Genomic DNA, 25,716 nt, shown 5'->3' with positions numbered 1-25,716 from the left:
GTTGATATAGACAGAAAATAGCAAAGGAGCAAGGGTTGACCCTTGTGGAACATCTCTTTTCACATATTGCCACGAAGAAAACGTACCTTGATTGATGACACGTTGTTGACGTTCGTGTAAAGAAGCTCCCAACCATCTCAGAGTACTATAGGATAACCCTAGGTGATAAAGTTTGGATAGGAGCAACTCATGGTCTACAGAGTCAAATACTTTGCTGAAGTCCAATAATACTAAGATAGTCAGTTTTTGCTCACCAATAGCCTATCTTATATCGTCAGTCACGCTTAGTAAGGCAGTACATGTACTGTGATTGCGTCGGAAACCTGACTGATGTGGGTCTAATATGTCGTGGACGTTGAGATAGTTGGTGATTTGATTATGCACAATGTGTTCGAGTCCCTTGGCTACTATTGACAGTATATTTATAGGCCTGTAGTCACTGTTTAGTCTAGGAGATTTTGTCTTCGATAAAGGATGCACCAGGGCCATTTTCCAGACAGTTGGAAATACACTATTTTGAAGGGAGAAATTGTATAAAATGTCAATACTGGAATAATAGCGTCGATAATTTTCGTTAGCATTATAATACATATATTGTCCACCCCTGTGGATTTAGTTTTAATTCGCATGATAGCCGCTTTCACTTGAAGGGGTGAGACATAACTAAAATAAAATTGGTCTCTGCCTACGGGTGGTGTGTTGTAATTTGCACACAAAAGATTTTCTTTTGCTTCTTCGTTTAATTGTATATGGGAGGATACGAAGTGATTATTCATTTCATCAAGAGAAACTTCCAAATCGTCTGGTTTATTTAGTCCAAAATGGCGGATTGACTTCCATAAAGTAGCGGGTCTTACGTCAGGTTTTATAAGGTCATGGGCGTACCGTAGTCGAGCGTTTCTTACTGTCTGAGTCGTTTTATTCCGTAGTCGTTTGTAATAGATTAAGTTTTCCACTGTCGGGTAATGTTTATATTTCTTATGAGCTGCATCCCGCTTAGCCATCATTGCTGTAACATCATCATTTAGCCACGGGGAGAGTCTTTTACAGACGCGTGCTGTTCGTATAGGGGCATGTTTGTCAAAAATATGTAGTATCATGTTATCTTGATGGCTGCAGTAGAAAGACAATAACATTTGAATATTACTACAGAACATTAAAATACTATTCTCCAAAATAGAAATAGAATCCACTAACATGTCTCGTTTTACTGTGGGTTTAAGTGAATTTACTCCTGTTTAACCTAAGTTCGAATTCAGGTAAATAAGACCCGGAATTGTGAGAAAGAAGATGCATTCAAACTTACGAGATTTAGTGTGACCCTTACAAAAGGACAATCTTAAAGTAACGATGCAAGTTGTAATTAATTAATTAATGTTATTTGCTTTACGTCCCACTAACTACTTTCTAAGGTCTTTGGAGACGCCGAGGTGCCGGAATTTAGTCCCGCAGGACTTCTTTTACGTACCAGTAAATCTACCGACACGGGGCTGTCGTATTTGAGCACCTTCAAATACCACCGGACTGAGCCAGGATCGAACCTGCCAAGTTGGGGTCAGAAGGCCAGCGCCTTAACCGTCTGAGCCACTCAGCCCGGCGATGCAAGTTGTTATTCATCATCTGACAGAATCGTATCATATATCATGTTTTTTTTAACCACCTAATTCTTCAGGCTTCGCTTAGAGACGGGTCATTATTAATCCGTTCCAATGATTATGGCTTCATAACAATTGTACGGTCGTAACGTTTACCATTATAATCGCTGCTGGCCAGCCGCGTTATCTGTTGACCCACAGGGGCTGTTAAAAACAAGTGCTGACTGGGCTTGGGCGGGGCACGGTAGACTCTGCCCACTGAAAGTTTATTTCCATGTCAGGTAGCTTTAAGCACAAGAGAGGCACTAATCCTTATAAATATCCCACATTTGAACAAAACTTAGTAAATTCTTAGACATTGACTTCCATTATGCAGTGATTCTAACAATATTGTAGAATTAAATCGACTTCACCACTGTCTTATAACAGCAAATTACCTCATTGGTTTACTCTCAACCGTTTTCCATGTGGCCATCCTAAGCAACTGACTTCAGAGCGAGGAACAACCGATAGTTTATACCCGTTTTCAACATTGTAGTTAGAAAGGCAGTTTTATGTATAGTCGTGTAGTGTATGCGATTTGTATTGAAATTATTCATTAATATTTTTTGTATATTTGAGACAGGGAGAGAGATTACTGCGTGGATGTGGGTGGTAGAATACGTCCACAGTATCCCCCGCCTGTCGTAAGAGGCGACTGAAGGGAACACGCCCCCGCCCAGAAGCTCAAAGCTTGCGAGCGTGGTTAACGATCGTGGATCCCCTAGCTGACACTGGCAGTGCTACCACTTCTGCTACACTTTCATCCAGTTCTCTTCCGATCCCGTGGTATTAAGTTTACGAGATCCGAAATCGGTTTTTCTTCACATTCATTATGCCGCTTTTCTTTCTCTTGTCGATACTTTCACTTTTCGAATGTTCAGACCTCTTTATTTTTCTGCTCTGCTTGGCGTTAAGAGGAGATGGTTATCATATTGCACTTTCCTTTTAAACTAATAATCACAATTCATTGCATTCCATTTTGTGAAAGAAGAAAAAAGAGACAGCGGGAAACCATTTTTCGGAGCTGTCGACAAGGGTTTTAGACTCCACAATCTTACGCCTACATAAACCATGCAAGTACTACCAAAAATAAATCAATTCATACACACTAATAATTCTATAAAAATGGCCTATTTTTAAAACAGAGGGTGTCTCGAACACTTCCAACGATTGTCCAGCTTTTTAAAGGGAGGTGACCCCAGGGCTGTTGTTTAAGTATTCTACAGTTCATGACAAAATCTGAAATAATGAAACTCACATTTTAATAAAAATGTTATTGTAAACCATAAAATGTGGAAAATATCCTGTAATAAAATATATTATTTATTATTGTTATTATTATTCTGGGGCTTTTCACACATTGGTTGGGTCACAGCTGCGATCTGATTATTACGTGTGGGTCTGGCCCAATTTTACGGCCGGATGCCCTTCCTATCACCAACTCTATTGGAGGGATGTATTGACTATTGTGTGTCTCTGTGGTAGTTGGTAGCGTGATGCGTTGTGTGAATATGAAGAGGTATGTGTTGGGGGACAAGTAAAAGTACCCAGTCCCCAGTCCCCAAGCCGTAGGAATTAATCGAACCCTCTGAACCGAAGGCCAGTGCGCTGACCATTCAGCCACGGAGCTGAACATCCTGTAATAAAATAGCATAGCATTACAATCGCGAAAAACAGGATATTATAGGGAGAAAGATGTGTATTTATTCATTCTAGGTATGGTAATTAATTAAAACCATAAAAAATATTCTGGGCAAATATGGTAAATATGTATTTTTTCAGAGAAAATGCTGAAAGACTGTTTCTGTCAAGAAAACTGCCACTGAAATTTGTTTCCCGCACGATTCCTATTAAATGCTCTTATTAAACAATACACTGCTGCAACTACTACAACAAACCTGACTTAGAGACCATTGCTTTATGGAAATAAGTTTTATATTACGTACACCTCTCCTGGAGATGGTGTCCCAAATCAAATTCTGAACACTCATTTCGACCTGTATAACATTATCTTTGGTCTCTTAAATGAGGCCACTTTTGTAGAGAAAAAGGAAATGAAAATTGCAATTCATACTCATTTTTCAATAAGGCCCTTTCCGCGCTCATATTGCAATGCATTATTACTTTTAAATCCTAACCACAGATACAAAAAAAAACTATTTTTCGGAGTCCTTCATATTAACTTATTTCAGGATAAATCTCTGTCAAGCATATCCTGTTAGAAGATAACAGTTTCTGTTAATACAAGAGCCCACAAGAGACGAGCAGGTGTCATACGTTGACATAAGAACTGTATTACTTGATAAATCAGGTCGTTCAAGTAATTACGTGCTGATATATGAGTCAACTGGGAGTTAGCAGATGGTCGGTCGGCATGACCTGGCCTACCCTTGGGCATGATGTTGCTTCATCCGTAGGATTAGACCGAACTAGGTCATCGGCACCTCACGACACACATAACGCACCCGTCACTTTCATAGCACTGCAACCATTATACATACGCGTAGAAAACAGGAAGATGTTTTGCCGGAACTCTTCTGGTATGAAATAAAGTGCAGGATGTAGCATTTCTTTAAGGTGAACATAGGTTCGAGTTCTGGGAATTTCGGACCTGGGATTATGAGCAATTTGATGTGTTAAATCGTGTCGGAGCCTGGGATCTGGTGAAACAGTACCTTTCTAAATCCATCCCAAGACACCACTCAATAGAAAATTGTAATCAAAACAACGGTGACTAATTCTCAAGCGTGGTATATATTTAGGATAGCTTTTATTAAATGCAGATTTTCGCGTATATTTCTCACTTCACAGCAGATAAATCCTTCTTGTATCTTATAATCGCATTTGCCAATCATACGCCAAAATAATTATAAACTTATATTGGTTGTAGCTGTCGTTAATGATTCTAATTTAAGCAGCTTAGGCAATCATTCCTCAACGTCACGTGAACGAAATACACAAGAAATATTATTTCATGACCAGGGTTCCTTCTAATCGAAATCGAAGGCTACTCCATCCCGCACTAGGGCTCTATTGATGAAGTGGCATAGATCGTAGGGATTGAGAAGCCGTACGTATATTGATACCGGTGGCAGTTAGTCTCGTGAACGTACCCCGCATGAAATGTGCGTGAAAACCGAGAAGTGACAGGCGAGTGGTATCGCTAGCTTCTCACCAAGGTGGCAACGGGTCGAATCCCAATCAATGCATGTGGAACTTTTTAAATGACAAGTCACGTCCCTGCGGTTAGGATTTCGCGCAAAACTGGAGATCTCGCGGCTATGGTCACGACATCAACAGTTACGATACCGGGCGAGTTGACCGTGCGGTTAGGGCCACGCAGTTGTGAGCTTGCATCCGGGAGATAGTGGGTTCGAACCGCACTGCCAGCAGCCCTGAAGATGGTTTTCTGCAGTTTTCCATTTCACACCAGGAAAATGCTGGGGCTGTACCTTAATTAAGTCCACGGCCGCTTCCTTCCCACTCCTAGGCCTTTCCTATCCCACCGTCGCCATAAGACCTATCTGTACCGGTGCTACGTAAAAAAAGTTACGATAAATTGTAAACTTGCTTGCTGGTTGTTGCTGCTTCTTTTTTTTTTTTTTATTACTAGGGAGCGAGCTTTTGGTCTTATTTATCTAAACTAAAGACTGCCATATTCTGAGCTTGGGTTATATAGGAAAAATGTCGTCCAATAAGAAAACAGAACATGATAGAGAGAATCAGGACAATCTAGAATGAAGATCGGGACCAACCCTCTAACTCGAAATTTTAACTCGGATTCCAATGGGTCATGAGCAACTAACGTAGTTTTAGACGTGTTCCACAGCACAATTGCCTCAAACGGAGCCCGCATGACGTTTAAATCACAATTTATCTGCAAAACCTATTTTTTTCTATGTCTAGTAGTCAGAAAACGTCAAGATTTGTAACAAAAATCAGGATGTTAATTTTTTGCAGGAGTACAATACTATCTTCAGTCACATCACTGTTTGTAAATAAGACCAAGTAGTACGAGTGCGGAGACTGCCATCTTATATAATGTATTCACAAAACTACATTACGTTACTCTGGATGAGGGTTGGTTCATATCCTAACTTTAATTGCTCTGATGTCCGGCTCCATGGCTAAATGGTTAGCTTGCTGGCCTTTGGTCACAGGGGTCCCGGGTTCGATTCCCGGCCGGGTCGGAGATTTTAACCTTAAATGGTTGATTCCCTTGGCTCGGAGACTGAGTGTTTGTGCTGTCCCCAACATCCCTGCAACTCACACACCACACACAACACTAGCCTCAACAACAATTACCTACAAAGTCTGCGTTACAAGTGCTGCACCCGGCTAGAAATAGCCACACAATATGTTTTTTTAATTGCTCTGATCCCCTCGATCAGGGACTATCTAGCCTAGGTGGAAGAGGCGAGCTCGGTTCATTCGGAAGGACGTAGCTTTGATTCCCCGTCATGAGATCGAAAAATTTACAAACGAGATTTATATTTCTGGAGCGGCCAATAATCCACCCGTTCACTCAGCGTAAAACAAAAATGAGTACCAGGTTAATTCTAGGGGGCAAAGGGGGTGGGCGTACTACTATCCACTCTATCATACTAGCCTACTGAGATTGCGGGTAGTCGAGTCCTTCACCTTCCAGACCTCCTAGAGCCTTCTTCGCCTGTACGAAGATGGTTTGGCTTGGCTTGACTTTTGATACCCTTTATTACCGCAAGTGATTACAGGATGGCATTTTTCCTACACCCTGCACAGGCGGAGTTACAGAGATCGTAGCGGATAAATTTAGCTACTATACGTACATAGTATGAACTTTATATACAGGGACTTACAGGGCTGCCGTGCTTATCTAAGAACCTCTGTGAGAGGGGGCGGTAGAATAATATCCACTGTATCCCCTGCCTGTCGTAAGAGCCAAATAAAAGTGAGACCAGGCGATCTAAACCTAGGAGCGTGGGTTGGTGACCACAGTTCCCCTACCTGAATCTAACATTGTTTCTAAGTTTGCGGGTATTCAGCCTATCCAGCCTCCCTTGGCCAACTCTTGTTTCCTTCCGACCCAGATGGTATTGTGTTTGCGAAGCCTATGAAGTCTTTAATATCCACGCCCTTCGTTCGTCCTTCCATTTCCTTTGCCGGTACCTTCATTCTTCGAAAGACTGGACCTCTTCCATATCCTATCTGTTAAATCAATAATCATCACAAACACTTGTCTAAGCCTTTTATTTAACCGAAGTCAAGAAATAAATTTCGCCACAGATGAAATCAGAGCAGACATTGGGACACATCGAGTCGCTGAACTCCATCGTCCGTTCGTTATCCTCTCCCAATAAAATGTTTCTTCAATATTCTAGAAAAATGTATTCCAGTCATTGCCCGACCAGCACAGGATGGTCCAGTACCTCTGTATGGCAGTGTCGTAGCAACTCGCTCCTCCTGCAGGCTGAGTCGTAGAAAATATACGCGTTATTTCCTAGCCCCTATTCCCTTGTATAGCCTAGTATTATCGTGCTCTAAAAACGACGAACATTCATGGCATATAATACCATCTTTTAAGACTTTTTCTGATACTGACGAGTCCTCTGGACACAAAATCGATTCACACCACGCATCTCAAATGTTCAACCATTTTTTGTCAACTTGACCAGCCTACTGATGTTGGCACAGCATAACTGACATTAGGTGGGAGGGGAAGAGGTGGTGTAACTGCCTTGGTTTGGCGGGAAACATGAATGAAATAGTCAACAATACACATGTGAGAAGTCTTGTTATCATACTTATTGTACCACCTAAATAAATTAATCATATCAGAGAACCTTAAAATCCCCGGTGCAGAAATAGCTTTTCTCTCTTCTCGTCCCCATAACTGCAACTTACTGTGTACATTAAATCCATTCTCACTTGCACAGAATGGCAGCAGGCAATGCTCGTCGGAGACATGTGTAACAATACTGTTCTCAACTATGTTTACAAAGAATGCTAGGAACACATGTACGAATGATTATTTTGTTAATAGTGGCCCTAAAACTCTAAAATAATCTTCTTCTTCTTCTTCTTCTTCTTCTACACCTAGCTCTGTATTTCAGGCAATATTTCTGTATTAATGTATGTTTGTACCCCAATTTCAATTGTTAAAATTACTATTCCTAGGTTATATTTGGACTACTATTACCTATATTATTAGCCCTGTATGATATTTTCACCGTACAATCCATTTAATATGTTAAATCAATAATAATAATAATAATAATAATAATAATAATAATAATAATAATAATAATAATAATAATAATAGTCCGCCTCTGTGGTATTGTGGTTAGAGTGATTAGCTGCCACCCCCGGAGGCCCCGGTTCGATTCCCGGCTCTGCCACGAAATTTGAAAAGCGGTACGAGAGCTGAAACGGGGTCCACTCAGCCTCGGGAGGTCAACTGAGTATAGGGGAGTTCTATTCCCTCCTCAGCCATTCTCGAAGTGGTTTTCCGTGGTTTCCTACTTCTCCTCCAGTCAAATGCCGGGATAGTACCTAACTTAAGGCCACGGCCGCTTCCTTTCCTCTTCCTTGTCTATCCCTTCCAATTATCCCATCCCCCCTACAAGGCCCCTGTTCAGCATAGCAGGCGAGACCGCCTGGGTGAGGTACTGGTCATCCTCCCCAGTTTTATCCCCGACCCAAAGTCTCACGCTCCAGGACACTGCCTTTAGGCGGTAGAGATGGGATCCCTCGCTGAGTCCGAGGGAAAATCAACCCTAGAGGGTAAACAGATTAAGAAAGAAAGAAAGAAAGAAAGAAAGAAAGAAAGAAAGAAAGAAATAATAATAATAATAACAATAATAATAATAATAATAATAATAATAATAATAATAATAATAATAATAATAATAATACTCAAGCAATTCTCAATTAATGATCCCTAATGAAACATAAATAGCCGTACGTTTCATATATGACATACGCGGCGGTGGAGTTGATTATTGCTATAAGAGGAAGTACAACTGTTAACCATCTTCTCTTATCGAGTGTGGTGGCCGTGCGCTGCGTGTCGCGTACCTGTGAACTTGCATTCGGGAGATGGCGAGTTCGAATCCGACCGTCGACAGCCTAGAAGATGTTTTACCAGTAGTTTCCCATTTCCAGATCAGACAAATGCTGAGGCTGCGCTTTAATTAAGTACCAGAGCAAGTACACAATATTTTCCTTTTCTACCTAATATCAGTTGTACTGTACCAACATTCGTAATTTGGCCAAGTTGGCAAAATTCAGGAAAGTCTCATAGAAAAGATGAAAGTGGAGAGACTGGTACAAGTAAGTGGAAGCAAGTCCGGCCCCGCGGTGTAGGAGGCAATGCGTTCGCCTGTCACCCGGCGGCCCCGCGTTCGATTCCCGGCCGGGTCAGGGGTTTTTAATTGTAAATGATTAATGTCCCTGGCCTGGGGACTGGGTGTTTGTGTCGTCCTTAATGTCCCTTTGCTCACATTCAACACTTTACACTTCCGCTATTCCCAAATACACGCAGGTTCACAATATATTGTGCAAAGTAGGGGCAAAAGATCTTCTTATGTCGACGCCCCGAATAAATAGCATTAAAAAACCAAAGAAAGTGGAAGCAATGCCAAACCCAAGTAGGCGTCCCGTAGCCACCAATCCATATGCGTAAAAGAAGTGGGCAAAAGTCAACTGGGAAATCATGTAACCATATATTATTATCCTCCTTGAAACTGTAATAATACGAAAGGGTAGAATATATCCACAGTATTCTTGTCCTTTCCAGTCCTTGTGTCGCCGAAAACCTTGGATGCGTTAGTGCGACATAAAACTGTTGAACTACGGACAAAATAAATAGAAACATCCTCTCTTAACACTAATCAAAGGACCGAACATGTAAGCTGGTTGCTAGTTCAGCACTCAGGAGACAGATGGGTTCGAATTCTCCATCGGGCATCCTCGAAATGGTTTTCCGTGGTTTCCTCTTTTAACTGCAGACACATGCACGTAAGGTACCTTTCCCAAGGCTACGGCCGCTTCCTTCCCATTTCAAGCCTGTACAATTACATCTCCACCCACAGACAACACCCTCACAGCTATGGGGTGTAGCGGGGAAAGCAGCTACAGAACTGGCGTGCACTGAAAGCCATACGCTAGAAAAATAAATATAAACAAAGGGAAAATTAAAGAGATCTTATACGTCGAAGAATGAAGTCATCGGCAAAAGAAATGGCGTGAAGATCAACAACTCCCTAGGCCTCGCTAACGTAATACCGTCGGGGTTAGAAGGAAACAAGAATTGGCTGAGAAAGATTAAAATGTTGAGGAAAAGAGCAAAGCAAGCGGAAATAATGCCAGATCCAGGTGGAAGCCCTTGGTCACCAACCCAAGCTCATAAGTTAAGAGCCCCGACTGTTACCCCTTTCAGTCGCCTTTTACGGCACCCACTCTCTCAGTTGGCTGTATTCCATATGACGTGGATTGTCTTCTCTCGGGAAGCCGTTAATTCTCTGAAGGACACTGAGGGTGGAATAGGACGCCGTGCTGTCTACAACACGCTACTGAACAGGTCTTCTATTGGCCTCATTTCACTCATCCTGTCTGTAAAAGGAAAGGGACAAGTCTTGCGGAATGTGTTAATTTTATCCCCTAATTTGGAGCTGACTTAATAGAAATTATTATCTGGTTTGTGTAATCCACAATCACGCGTGTTACTTCACATGCGGCCGAGTGGGCGTGATCAACAGGGCACTTTATAGAGCTTCAAGTCCTCAGCTGACATCTGTGACAAGCTTATTACTGTTCTCGGTCTATGTCGCATGTCCAATGGCAGTCAGGTGTAGCTGAACACACCTGGAGAGGAACTCTTGGAATGTTATCGGGATAACCTATTTGCTTAAAAGAAGTAGACAAGAGTTAAGTGGGGAAAACAATTCACGATGAACTACTATTATTATCTTTGGAATTTCAACAATACCTCTATTGGTGGGGACGAAGAATATATCCAGGCCTGTTATAAGAGATGACTAAAAGAGCTCTCATCTTGGGAGCGTGGCTTGGCACCTACGGGGTTCCCTAATTAATTGTCACTGATTCCGTTTACTTTTGTCAGGCTCCTCACTTTTCTATCCAACCACCGTTGGTCAACTCTCCTTTTCAGAACCCGATGACGTTAGGTTTACGAAACTTACAGCGTCATTCATTTTCACGCCCTTAATGGTCCTTCGAAACGTCGGGCCTCTCCCATCTGTTCTAATTAGTGGTTTACTTTCTGAGCCTAAGTCTCCATTTAAGTTACTTTAACCAGGTTCCTTTCATTATTCATATCCGACCTCCCTCGGACCACTTTTGTTCTCCTCGTGTCCCGACGTTTCCGAGGCCTAGGCAGTCTTTCACTTTCACGATCTTCAAGTCCTTTTGGTATCTTCTGTCGATGCCTTATTTCTTCTAAGTTAAGAGCCCCGGGTTTCACACCTTTCAGTCGCTTCTTAACTCTTACATTTCTTTCTCTGATTAGTATTACTAGCGGATGATTGCCCAGTTGTACTTCTTACAGCAAAATAATCACCAACACCACCTACCTCAGCGTCACTATAGTGGTGTCTCTTCTGCTTGAAGAAGTCATGATGCCGGGTGTCATTTTAAAAGTACGTATTCCCTTGATCTTATTCGCAGAAGCATACGTCACTCTAAGGTACAGAAATTATCTCATTTTTTTCCCTATTCCTTCCTTTGAATAGTAAACGAAAGAGCTGTAAGGCTGTGGCCTTACTACTGACGGGAGCACAATGCTGTCAGACTATCAGTCTGCTATTGTGTAGCGATTACCAGCGCTAATCTAATTACCGTCATTCTGTGACACAATGAGTCAATGGGTGAGTAGCACCTGTTTGCACTCACAACAACTTACAACTTTATCCGTGCGTAAGTACAAGAAGAAGAAGAACAAAGTAATCAAGAAATGTAGGACATCTGGCATACTGAGGAAATTCTCGAAAATCAGAAATGTTCATTAAACCACCTAGAGAGGAATTTCTTTATCAGTCATCTAGAAAATGTTCTCCCAAGCGATTAGAGAAATATATATATTTTATTTTTTTTACTTTTTTTGCTATTTGCTTTACGTCGCATCGACACAGATAGGTCTTGTGGCGACGATGGGATAGGAAAAGCCTAGAAAGTGGAAGGAAGCGGCCGTGGCCTTAATTAAGGTACAGCCCCGGAATTTGCCTGGTGTGAAAATGGGAAACCACGGAAAACCATCTTCAGGGCTGCGGACAGTGGGGCTCGAACCCACTATCTCCCGATTACTGGATACTGGCCGCACTTAAGCGACTGCCGCTATCGAGTTCGGTATTAGAGAAATAAACATACCACCTCAATTAATATTATTAGGCAGGATGTCCAAAGGAAAGTTTCCTAAACCTAAAATCCATCCTATAAATTTGCAAAACGAAACAAACAGTAATCAGTCACCTCTGTTGACTTAAAAAAAGGAGTATGACTCGACAGACAGACAAACATACTCTGTTCAACAACCTAAAAGAATACGAGATCGACAGAAAAACAAGGAAATTTATCAAACAAACTCTAACCAACACAATGTCAAAAGTTAAATTTCTACGAGAAATTTGCGAACCGTTAGAAATCAGAAGCAGTGTCTGACTACTATGAAATTTAACTTTGGAAAAAGTTATTCGTGAACGTAAAAAGGAAGAAACTAAAGGCAGACTTCTCAAACACAAAATTCATCTTGATTGTTTAGCTTTTGCTGATGACCTTGCAATCATATCCAACAACAGGCTAGAAGCAATCAAGTCCATAGATATAGTTCATGAAATAGCAACAGAAGCTGGGCTCCAAATTCCATTTGAAAAGACGCAGTATATGGAAGGAACTAAATCAAGATTTCGGCAGCCAGCCATGAATCACCAAATTCGAAAATATCTTTCAATAACATAAATTATCTAGGCGAAAAATTATTCAACCGGAAAGGATAAATCAAGGAGCAAACAAGGAAAGAACTGCAAAATTCAAATGTGCTTACAAAATAGTGTATTCTATTAATAGTATGAACTACAACAAAGTGACGAAACCGTGCGTATTCAACATAGTTAAGTGTAATAACAAAATAAGTATAACGTAATGATAATCGTTATACAGTAAATACCGCAACGGGCGTTCTTCACTAACAATCAACTGCTCGATGTTAAATTTGGAACTTTGTTTGCAGCAGAAACAAGGTAGCTCCAGGAGCTACATTCCTTTTTTGCACAAAATCAAACAGTGGGTCAGCTCCCACCGCACTGTAACACACTAACACTAGCTAATGGTCGGAGTGACGCCATTCTTGCATCAAAATATCTGGCGATTTTAATACTAATGAAACCAACAATATATGAATTTGACCAAAAGTGGAGCCACGCTGTTTTTGCACTGGACCATTCAATTGAGGTTGCATTATACAAACGACATTTAAGGAAACATTATATATTTATTAACGCCAAACTGCACATCAGTAAAGCATACTGTTGCTGAGATGGAAGCGCAGGGGATGTGTAATATACAGTACATCTTAGTGATGAAAAGTGTATATCCTCCCCTATGCGAACACCTTTTTGAAGCTTAAATCCGCCACTCGGGCATCTGCCTATAGTAACGGAGTAACTGAGGATTATTAGCCAACATACATACATACATACATACATTATCGTTATAGACTGTTATGCCTTTCAGCGTTCAGTCTGCAAGCCTCTGAAAATTTACTAAACGTCGCCACAATCCTCGATTTGCAACTAGTGTTGTGGCCTCATTATTGGCCAAACTTCATAAAAAGACGGGACGGGCCGGGGGGTGTTGATCAAAAACCAAACCCCATAGCGCAACAGCCCCGAAGGGACATGGCCTACCAAGCGACCGCTGCTCAGCCCGAAGACCTGAGGTGTCGTGTGATCAGCACGACGGATCCATTCGGTCGTTATTCTTGGCTTTCGAGACCGGGGGGTTGTTGATCAGGATATTTCAAAAATAAGCAGCAGAAACAACTATAATAACAACTCGTTCATTTCACATGTATTCTGAATACGTTGGCAAAACTGCACGAATTGAGATACTTCCTCTACATGTGGTGAGAAATACGAAAGAGAGAATGCGCCACTTCCTTGCTGTCCTCAGGCGCGATACTGACAGTTCCCAGGGTCATCTCTAATCCTGCCCTTTGCTGCAAGGATCGTTTATAAAGACCTCTTTCATGCGTTTGGGGTTGGAGAGGGGGCCTAGGGGAAAGTAATCCTCTAGAAGTGATTTGTAGGGGCCATAGCCTCGAGCTAGAACAGTGAGCCACTGACCGGCACACAACGCCGCACAATTTGAGGCACTAAAAAACAGGGTGTTTGACAATCTGGTACTGTCACAGGATACAAAACAGATAGCAGCAAATTCTGCATAATGCTTCGTAATTTGTTTCACTTAGCCCTAGAGCAACTCAAAAACTATTACACTCAGCCACATGGTGCTTCAAAAATTGTTACACTCATCCACAGAATGTCTCACGAACTGTTACACTTAGTCACATAATATCTCACAAATTTTACACTTACTGTAGCCACATGCTGTCTCACGAATTGTTACACTCAGCCACAGAATGTCTCACGAACTATTACACTCAGCCACAGAATGTCTCACGAACTGTTACACTCAGTCAAATGTGTCTCACAACATGTTACACTCGCTCACAGGAGATCCTACAAACTGTTCTACTCACTCGCAGGATGTTTCACGAACTGCTACATTCAGCAACAGGATGCATCACAAACTGTCACTATCAGGCACAGAATGCATTAAAACTAGTACACTCAGCCATAGAATGTCTCACAAACTGTAGCATTCAGCTGCACGATACCTCCCAAACTTTTACACTCATCCACAGGTTGCCTCACAAATGTTTACACTCACTTGCAGGAAATCTCACAAACTGCCACACTTAGCCGCAGAGGACCTCATAAACTGATACGCTCAGTCATAGATTAACAAAGAAAGTGTTCCACCCAGCCACAGGCTTCATCACAAACAATTAAAGTCAAACACCGGGTGGTATAGTAAGTGATGATGATGATGATGATGATGATGATGATGATGATGATGATGATAATGATGATAATGGCGATGGTGGTGGTATAGGTTCTGCGTCCCACTAACTACTTTTACGGCATCAAGAAACGTGATGCTGTCGAGATTTTATTTCGCACGAGTTTATTTACGTTCTAGTAAATTATTTACACGAGGCTGGCGTATTTGATCACCTTAAAATACCTCCGGACTGAGCCGGCGTCGAACGCGTAAACTTAGGCTCAGAAAGCGAGAGCATATATTCGGTGCTACTCAGTCCTGTGGTATGAGTTAAAATCGATTGCATTATTATTTTGTGCTATGTGAATATAGATAACAATTTGTATGCGGAAGAATGTAGATCAACAGGTTTATCAACGCATTTATTAAAATAATGAAATCTCCAAAGTTATTTCAGATAATATTAATTGGAATGAACGTACAGAAAGAAAAAAGAAACGACAGAGAGTTATTTAAAAATAAATCACGTTCGTACAAGAGTAAAATAAATTTAATATGTGAATGAATAACAAATTCGCGCTGTATTCCAAAATATTACATATGCATTGGTCATAGATCTAAGATTTTTTTTTTTTTTTTTGCTAGTTGCTTTACGTCGCACCGACACAGATAGATCTTATGGCGACGATGGGGCAGGGAAGGGCTAGGAGTGGGAAGGTAGCGGCCGTGGCCTTAATTAAGGTACAGCCCCAGCATTTGCCTGGTGTGAAAATGGAAAACCACGGAAAACCATTTTAAGGGCTGCCGACAGTGGGGTTCGAACCTACTATCTCCCGAATACTGGATACTGGCTACACTTAAGCGACTGCAGCTATCGAGCTCGGTCTAAGAATGTTAATTATCTACATAAGAATAATACTATATAAAAAGTTTCGATATAAGCAAAATGCTAAATTCGTGGCATATTTGTCAATATAAGGAGAAATGTCTAATTTGGATTGATGTAAAAAAATCCTAAAGAATGAAGTATCTTTAAATAAGTCCGATACCTTGTCTGAACGATCTGCGTTTGATTCTGATGGTCCTGGGTTCAAATCCCGATTGGATTGGTGATTTTATCCCCCTGTTTAATTCCTCTGGCTCTTGCACTGTATGATCATGTTCGTCTTAATAAACGCCTCCCCATTTACATACAATAAACCACACTACCGGAAATGCCACGCCGAGCCGATATAGGCCTGCTCTGTTCACTCGGAAGCATGTGAGACAGGAATACGAAATATTTAGAAACAAGATCTTCTTTTCTGGAACGGTACAGCAGGCTACATGGGTCCGGGGTTCTCTCAGCCTACACAAAAAATGAGTAACAGCTAAATTCCAGGGGGCAAATGTGGCCTGGTAATAAGTTAACCCTTTATAAGTTGCTGGTGCAAAATTTAACACTCTTGTAATATATTTTAAAGCTATTTTATCATTTAAGAACTCTGTGATAGTTCAAATGAATTGTAGGATGTTGTACGATTCAGTTACATTTATTTCGAAACGATCATCTGCTTATGAATGACATTTTGGTATGTTAAAGTGGAATATATTCCATACAGATTGAGCATTTTATTTATTTTATTTATTTGTTTGTTTGGTTTGTTTGTTTGTTTGTTTGTTTGTTTGTTTGGAAAACTGAGAAAATGTGTCGATTTTGGTCAGTCATAACATAATATTTTATTTCCATTGTATCGGTAATTAAGAACTACTACAGTATTTTACTAGTGATTACTTGAAGTATGCCCTCGCTCAGCTAAAGATGTAGCATATCCATTTACAATTTTGTCATGAAAAAGAGAAAATATGAATATTGTGTTATAGTAGTATGGACAGCATTAAGTTCAAAATTCTAGAAACATTTCTGCCGTATAAAGATTTAATCAGTCTATCTTACCTAGTGCCGCGGTTCCAGAGAGTGTAAAATGTTACCTTTGACTGCTTTGAAACTTTCATGGCCTGTACGGTGATGGCTTTACTGTTGTCTTTACATCACACTGCCAAAGACCATAGATACATGTTGTAACATAGAGCTGGCTACAGAAATGGTATCGGACCGTAAAGCTGGACTAATTCCTCTCAATATACTTAACGTGTGGATGACTATCGAAGTTAGCATTCGCGGTATTTGCAAACACAAAGATTGACTTGAAAGGTTATATGAGTGCAAGCAAAAATGTTCATATTCTAAACCAGTCCCATTTATCTATGCGACGTACGATCCTAACCACTAACTTCGTGTTGGTTAAGAAGAACGATTCGAGAATCAACATTGGCGATCTATAAAGCCGATATATAACCGGCATAAGACAAATGCCATCCAATAAGCATTGTCCTTTAAAAAAATGAGCAAATAACAGCGCGGTCTGAGACACGAACTTATCAGCTTTTATTCGGGAGATAGTAAGTTCGAATGCCACTGTAGACAGCTCTGAAGATGGGTTTCCCATTTTCACACCAGGCAAATGCTGGGGTTGCACCTTAATTAAGGCCAAGGTTGCTTCCTTCCCACTCTTAGCCCTTCGATATCCCATCGTCGCCGTAAAATATATCTGTCGCAGTGCGACGTAAAGTAAAGAAAACATTTTAAAAGGATCAGGGAAAGTAGGGTAATGTAGTTTTGCAAATGTAATTTTTCAGGTGTGGGTCTCCGTGGTTATTCTCAGTTCGATTCTTTTTTTTACTTTGGAAGAACTGTGTGAGTGAAGAGTTTGGTGTTCGTACAAAATTCGACATTCAATTTTTGAGGGTTCTTGAAGTTTCTTGACAATTAGACGCCGAAAAAGTGGGTTTCGCAACATAATTGTAATTTAAGACGGCATCTGGGTCGCAAATCCCGTCTTTCTCACTTTTTTTTTTGCTATTTGCTTTACGTCGCACCGACGCAGATAGGTCTTATGGCGACGATGGGATAGGAAAGGCCTAGGAATGGGAAGGAAGCGGTCGTAGCCTTAATTAAGGTACAGTCCCAGCATTTGCCTGGTGTGAAAAAATGGGAAACCACGGAAAACCATCTTCAGGGCTGCCGACAGTAGGATTCGAACCCACTATATCCCGATTACTGGATACCGGCCGCACTTAAGCGACTGCAGCTATCGAGCTCGGTTTTCTCACATTTCAATCTGGATGAAAATTACGAGTTAGTGAGTTGATTTTACTTCTCATTTTTAACTATCCTGATCCCGTGTATCACGCCTTGTTATTATTGAACGGCATTTTTGTACACTCTGTATAAAATGAATACCCGCTCTAGAAAGCAAAGAGTAACACCCGAGAGAATTCGTAGCGCCGACTACACGACGCATCGTAATCTGCAGGCCTTCGGGCTGAGCAGCGATCGCTAGGTAGGCCAAGGCCCTTCCGGGCTGTTGCACCATCGGGTTTGATTTAGGACAAAATACATCACTAACAAATAACTTCGTCCGGCTCCTTGGCTGAATGGTCAGCAGAAGCCTTCGTTTCACAGAGTCCCGCGTACGATTCCCTTCCTAGTCGGATATTTTAATCGCATCTGATTTATTCTTCTGGCTCTGAAACTAGGTGTTTGTATTTGTCCCAACACTTTCCTCTTCATAATCAGACAACACGCCACACTACCAACCAACGCAGAATCACGCAATAATGATTACATCCTTCCACGTAGCGTTGGCGTCTGAAAGGGCATCCGGCTGTAAAACGGCGTGAAATCCACATGTGCGACGAAGTTCGATCCCGCGACCGCACAGGCGTGGGAAAAACGGTGGAATAAGATGGTTCAGTATAAATACGTTTATAAACAAAATAAACGAAACATGATTCGCAAAGCATTACGTATTTTGTTCCTACGAATTGGACAAGAACCGGACACATACGAAAAGGAGAATTAGGTATCACGGTCGATTTCATTACTTAGCCGTGCTGCGGCGAGCTCTTTATGCACAGATGTTCGTATCAGATGATGCACTATAAATAGATCCGAAATACTTTCTCACATGAATATCTTATCATAATTACATTTACACCAGTTAATGACATTCAGCGTGTTTGTTACCTGTGTTAACTGAACATTGTATTCCCATCCCTGCAATGAGTATCAACACTAAAAGTAAATACATATCTCAACGAAAGTTTGGAATATCGGTACCAGCTTTATAATAAGATATTGCGAATAAAACCAGCTTTTGTTCCCACATTGCGGAACCGGATTAAATAAATCCTCGTCGCGCTTGTCTAAATTGAATAAAGATTATTATTGTTGTCTGATGTGACCAAATATCAAGGTATCGCACTCGTTTAATATATTTCAACTGATGCTTCGTCAAGATGATCCATAACACGTTTATGACATTATTCCAAAATTCTTTTGAGAAGTATACACTATGTATGAAGCAAATTTTACGGTGGTCTTTCTTCCAGGGTCAAACGTATTATTAGTTTATTAACGTATTCACTTCCGAAACTAGCAGCGCGTGCAAATGTTGATGGCCGAAGGGAACAATGACAATAAAAGATGCAAAGCGCCCGTTCTAAGAAACAGGAAAACACTGACGATTAATTGCTCCGCTAACTTTACTTCTCGGAAGTCGACTCCTCCAGAAACAGAACACCATCACACTTGAAATCCCTAACACAGCTGAGATGATAAACGATTCGACTGACGGATTATCTTGGACTACTTACGTCTCCTCTTGCGCAGTTCATTTACTAGGTGTTCCATTTCTTTTCATCCCGTTTATGTCTTCCGCTGTGGCAACGTCACTGTAGCCTTTGTGATCGCACCACGAAGGCGAGCGAACTGAAGGAGGGGTAGCGTAGTGGGACCATTTCATTGTGGCTGACGTTGCAATACATCACCACCAATGAATAGAAGACAGCCAATCATATCCTAGGCGTATACATGGCATTCAGAACGCATCGCCTCGCGCATGGTCTCGCATTATAATATCTGCTGTCACCATTGTGAGCAGGAAATATGACGTCTGGACAGCTGAGTTTGGTGACGGTGAGGGTGATAACCCCAGCGCTCCTTTCACAGAACCTCAAGAAGAGATCTTGTAAAATCGTGGGAAGTGTTGGGCCTGTCACAACATCAACACCATAAGAGGCACAAAACTGTACTTGCGAACCACTCCTTCAGCGTGTTGAGGAATAAACACGATACCTGAGGTCAATAGACCAAACGTTTTCTGAAGGCGGAGGGAAGGCCGTCCAAAGAATATCTATATTTTAAAAGACTAAACAATACATCTTAGCGCCTTGGACATACATTCCTCATACAAGAATTGATCGACTAAAGCATAAAAACGACTAAAAAAGAAAAAGAGTGCATTATCACAGAGATTTCCTACGCGGGGGCACATCTTCATCTTGCCGATAATAGGATGCACTTCCATGCTTTTATAATGAGCTTAAAATAAAATAATATCCAATCCGCGGTCTAGGGGTAGCGAAGCCTCTGAACGTGGGGGCGGTAGAATACACAAACGGTATCTCCTGCCTGTCAAAGAGGTGACTAAAAGGGGTTCCAGGGGCTTTTAACTTGAGAGCGTGGGTTGGCGACTGTGGGCCTCTAGCTGAATATAGCATTGCTTCCACTTACTTGGGACAGGCTCCTCACTTTCATCGTTCTTGTGCGGTCTTCCTTGGTCAATTCCTTGTTCTTTTCCGATCGCGATGCTATTAGGTTTGGGAGGCCTAGGGAGTCTTTCATCTTCACGTCCTCCGTAGCTCTTGCGTTTCTTTTACCGATATATTCATCCTTCGAAGTACAGGGCGAGTTGGTCGTGCGGTTTGGGGCGCGCAGCTGTGAACTTACATTATGGAGGTAGTGGGTTCGAACCCCACTGTCGGTAGCCCTGAAGATGGTTTTCCATGGTTTCCCATTTTTACACTAGGCAAATGCTGGAACTATGCCTTAATTAAGGCCATGGCCGCTTCCTTCCCACTCCTCGATTTTTCCTATTCCATCGTCGTCATAAGACGTATCTGTGTCGGTGCGACGTAAAGCCAACTGAAAAGAAATATTCGAAGAATCGGACCTCATCCTTTTTTCCTCTTATTAGTGTTAAGGGACTGCCTGCTGTCATTTCTTGATGGATACAGTACTTTTGCATCCATCTCTTGGCACCGAGCTCGATAGCTGCAGTCGCTTAAGTGCGGCCAGTATCCAGTATTCGGGAGATAGTGGGTTCGAATCCCACTGTCGGCAGCCCTGAAGATAGTTTTCCGTGGTTTCCCATTTTCACACCAGGCAAATGCTGGGGCTGTACCCTAATTAAGGCCACGGCTGCTTCCTTCCCACTCCTAACCCTTTGCTGTCCCGTCGTCACCATAAGACCTATCTGTGTCGGTGTGACGTAAAGCCAATAGCAAATAGCATCTCTTGGCACAGGCCAGAGTAAAGTGTAGCTTCCACCGAAGTCCCAGTCAACATCCATAGCTGTGACAAAATGGAAGCTGCTGAGGTATGGGTAGTGCTGAATAATGACATTCAGAGCACAACTAGTGCATATAAGTGTTATAAAAGGTGCTGCTCACAGGGTCAGTCGTGCTGCAATAGTACTTTCTGACCCAGTAAGGAAAGCAATGGCAAACTACCTCACTCCTCATCTTGCCTAGTACGCCTCATTTTGGTGCTGCCATTGGTTTTTGGGGTTTCTTTATAACCGCATAGCCTTTGGTGGTGCTATTTGAGGATCCAACCAGCCTCTGGGCTGTTGACCTGACAGACAGACAGACAGACAGTGTTAAGGGATGGTTGCCCAGCCGAACTTTCTCTTCAAACAATAAACACCACCACCATCGCTAAAGGTGCATCTTACCCGGATGCAACGGGTTAAATTCCTGGCCAGATCAGGGATTTTTACCTAGATCTGAGGATTGGTATGAGGTCCTCTCAATCTACGTGAGAACAGCTGAGGACGTATCTGACGATTGATAGTGGCCCCAGTCTAAAAAGCCAAGAATAATGGTCATGAACATTCGTCTCCCTGACCACGCGTCACCTCGTAATCTGCAGGTCTTCAGGCTGATCAGCGGTCACTTGTTAGACCAGGGAGCATTAGGGCTCTTTGGCAAAGTACATATTGTACAAATGTATGACAGTAAGTAAGTTGTATTACGAAACATCTAGCGCGGGAATTGGTTTACAAAGTTCCACGTAGATTCTCCCGTACAAGAGTCCACCCAGATTTTGTGCCAGTAGGTGTATAATTATTTCTTTATTTCTTAATCTGTTTACCCTCCAGGGTTGGTTTTTCCTCGGACTCACTGAGGGATCCCACTTCTACCGCCTCAAGGGCAGTGTCCTGGAGTGTGAGACTTTGGGCCAGGGGATACAACTAGGGAGAATGACCAGTACCTCGCCCAGGCGGCCTCACCTGCTATACTGAACAGGGGCCTTGGTGGGGGGATGGGAAGATTGGAAGGGATAGACAAGGAGGGGGGAAGGAAGCGGCCGTGACCTTAAGTTAGGTACCATCCCGGCATTTGCCTGGAGGAGAAATGGGAAACCACGAAAAACCACTTCCAGGATGGCTGAGGTGGGAATCGAACCCGCCTCTACTCAGTTGACCTCCCGAGGATGAGTGACCCCGTTCCAGCCCTCGTATAACTTTTCAAATTTCGTGGCGGAGTCGGGAATCGAACCCGGCCTCCGGGGGTGGCAGCTAATCACACTAACCACTACACCACGGAGGCGGACGAGTGTATAATTCTACGATGGTAAAAGTTAATGAAAACCGTAAAAGTAGTTAGTGGGACGTAAATCCCTTAACACAATTAAACCGGCTTGATGGACTGGAATGGGGTGATTTTCGACAGACATGAGAACATAATTTAGCCGGAGAAATGGGTAAAAATCTCACTCTAGTGTTTCTGCATTATCAGCTTCAGGCCAATGTGGACCGAGCTCGATAGCTGCAGTCGCTTAAGTGCGGCCAGTATCCAGTATTCTGTAGATAGTAGGTTCGAACCCCACTGTCGGCAGCCCTGAAGATTGTTTTCTGTGGTTTTACATTTTCACACCAGGCAAATGCTGGGGCTGTTCCTTAATTAAGGCCACGGCCGCTTCCTTCCCACTCCTAGCCCTTTCCTGTCCCATCGTCGCCATGAGACCTATCTGTGTCGGTGCGACGTAAAGCAACTAGCAAAAAATAAAATAATAATAATAATAATAATAATAATAATAATAATAATAATAATAATAATAATAATAATAATAATACCAATCTGGGGATGGAACCTAACGCATAGGGTACTACGACGCTTCCTTTACAATCATAGGCCTAATTAATTACAAAGGTACTGGTGCAGATATAACATCAATACAGACAGACAATTTAGCCATCAAAATTCACAAGGTTATCAATTTTATTTTATTTTTTATTTTTATTTTTTTACAATTTGCTTTATGTCGCACTGACACAGATAGGTCCTATGGCGACGATGGGATAGGAAAGGGCTAAGAGTGGGAAGAAAGTGACCGTGGCCTTAATTAAGGTACAGCACCGTCATTTGCCTTTTGTGAAAATCAGAAACCACGCAACATCATGTTCAGAGCTGCCGATAGTGGGGTTCGAACCCACTATCTTCTGAATGCAAGCTGATAGCTACGTGACCCAAACTACGTGGCCACTGTCTCAGTACAGCCTTAATCAAGATGGCGCAAGCACTTCATAAGAAGCAACGGCAAGTAAGTTATTTCAACACTGCGGTTTCCCTAGTGTCGGGTAGAGTGAAAGACGAAATATGAGGCATTCTATATTAGGAAACCATAAGAGCCAGGCTGAGTGCCTCAGACAGAATGGAACCGGCTTGCCGAGCCCAAGCGACGGGTTCGTTCCCGCTTCAGTACGGTGGTATTCGAACACGATCAAATATACCAGCCTCGTAACATTATATTTACCGGCACGTATAACAACTCTTCTTCTTAATCTGTTTAACCTCCAGGGTTGGTTTTTTCCCTCAGACTCAGCGAGGGATCCCACCCCTACCGCCTCAAGGACAGTGTCCTAGAGTGTGGGATATTGGGTCAGGGATACAACTGGGGAGAATGACCAGTACCTCGCCCAGGCGGCCTCACCTGCTATGCTGAACAGGGGCCTTGAGGGAGGATGGGAATATTGGAAGGGATAAACAAGGAAGAGGGAAGGAAGCGGCTGTGGCCTTAAGTTAGGTACCATATCGGCATTTGCCTGGAGGAGAAGTGGGAAACCACGGAAAACCAGTTCCAGGATGGCTGAGGTGGGAATCGAACCCACCTCTACTCATCTGACCTCCCGAGGCTGAGTGGACCCCGTTCCAGCCCGCGTACCACTTTTCAAATTTCGTGGCAGAGCCGGGAATCGAACCTGGGCCACCGGGGGTGGCAGCTAATCACACTAATCACAACACCAGAGAGGCGTTGTTATGTCTGAAGAGAGGAATTTCATTCGTGTACAGAAACGTTAATACAATCCCAGGTACCCCGCTCTATCTAGATACTCAAACAAACCCATTGCACTATTTTGAAAGAGTAATAATATTATTCTTATTCTAAGATCAGATATAAACCCATAATAAATTCTGGAATCTATCTACTCTGTGTTACCCTAGAAATATAAATGGCAGTTGTTTTTCTAATTTCAATATCGTCAATTCTATTATTTGTTACTCTTTGAAGTAAATTAAGACTCTGAAAGTTTCTTCGTCCGCCTCTGCGGTGTAGTGGTTAGTGTGATTAGCTGCAACCCCCGGAGGCCCGGGTTCGATTCCCGGCTCTGCCACGAAATTTGCAAAGTGGTACGAGGGCTGGAACGAGGTCCACTCAGCCTCGGTAGGTCAACTGAGTAGAGGTGGGTTCGATTCCCACCTCAGCCATCCTGGAATTAGTTTTCCGTGGTCTCCCACTTCTCCAGGTAAATGGCGGGATGGTACCTAACTTAAGGCCACGGCCGCTTCCTTCCGGCTTCCTTGTCTATCCCTTACAATCGTCCCATCCCTCCACAAGGCCCCTGTTTAGCATAACAGGTGAGGCCGCCTGGGCGAGGTGCTGGTCATCCTCCCCAGTTGTATCCCCCGACCCAGAGTCTGAAGTTCCAGGACACTGCCTTTGAGGCGGTAGAGGTGGGATCCCTCGCTGAGTCCGAGGGAAGAACCGACCTTGGAGGGTAAACAGATAAAGAAGAAGAAAATGTCTTCTGTATAGCAGTATTCTTCCAGTAAAAGCTGATTTAGTAGGGCATACAATTCATAGTAGGGATAACAGCCAAACGTTTTGTAATAAACTCATATATGAACACATGTAGTCAACTACTTACAAAATCTCATTGATAACATGCTATCTTCTAGAATGGCAGTTTGTTCGCTTGAGATTCGGAGTTCTGTCAAATAGAAAAGGGACCCGTCAATCTCATAACTAACAATCTTTATGAAGATTTTTTAAAACATATTCCATTTTGAACGATATCCGTAATGATAGGTTTATAGATCATATCCCTGTTTATATGTGGTTTTAACGAGCACTTTATGGGGCATTACGCTAGCTGACCGACTGAGAAGTTCCTCTCGGTTGAAACTAAAGAATTCAATTCTATAAAAGTATAATCAGCTTATTATTATTACGTTCGCCACTCGAAGCACAGAGAGAAATAAGATCAGCGACAGCCGTCATGAATTTCAGAGTAGAAACCGCGATATATATCTCGGGTTCTAAACGGCAGTTGGGAAACTATTCAAGCGCAAGAGCAGGACGACAAATGTTCTGCGCCAGTCCACAAATAAGCATCTGAAGCCATCACTGCATGCAAATACATCAAGTGTAGCGATAGTCTCGCTGAAGACAAGTCCTCGTGAACGGTATCGATTGTGACCATATAAAGTTGAGGCGATACCGGCCTCTGGTGCATGACAGTCCTATTTTTTAGACGGTGTCTTACAGGCTTTTCAACTCCGTCGCTCTGACAAGAATCTTCGAGAGTACCACAAGATATCACAAGGAATCCTTCTAAAAAAGATGTATGCT

General features: G+C 42.4%; 1 protein-coding gene across 1 annotated transcript in view; it reads right to left on the bottom strand.

The window, feature by feature from the left end:
* form3 (formin 3) overlaps positions 1-19,482 on the bottom strand; it is a 962,880-nt gene extending 943,398 nt beyond the window's left edge. The window contains exon 1 of the mRNA XM_067142982.2: positions 19,395-19,482. Coding sequence (XP_066999083.2) covers positions 19,395-19,431 — 37 coding nt within the window. The 5' untranslated portion in view covers positions 19,432-19,482. The remainder of the gene's footprint in view (positions 1-19,394) is intronic.
* Positions 19,483-25,716: the final 6,234 nt, after the last annotated feature.

This window comes from Anabrus simplex, chromosome 3 (genome assembly GCF_040414725.1).
Source record: "Anabrus simplex isolate iqAnaSimp1 chromosome 3, ASM4041472v1, whole genome shotgun sequence".
In the NCBI taxonomy this organism is placed as follows: Eukaryota; Metazoa; Arthropoda; class Insecta; order Orthoptera; family Tettigoniidae; genus Anabrus; species Anabrus simplex.
The sequence above is the reverse complement of the archived record's forward strand: the minus strand, read 5'-3'. Positions and strand labels throughout refer to the sequence as shown.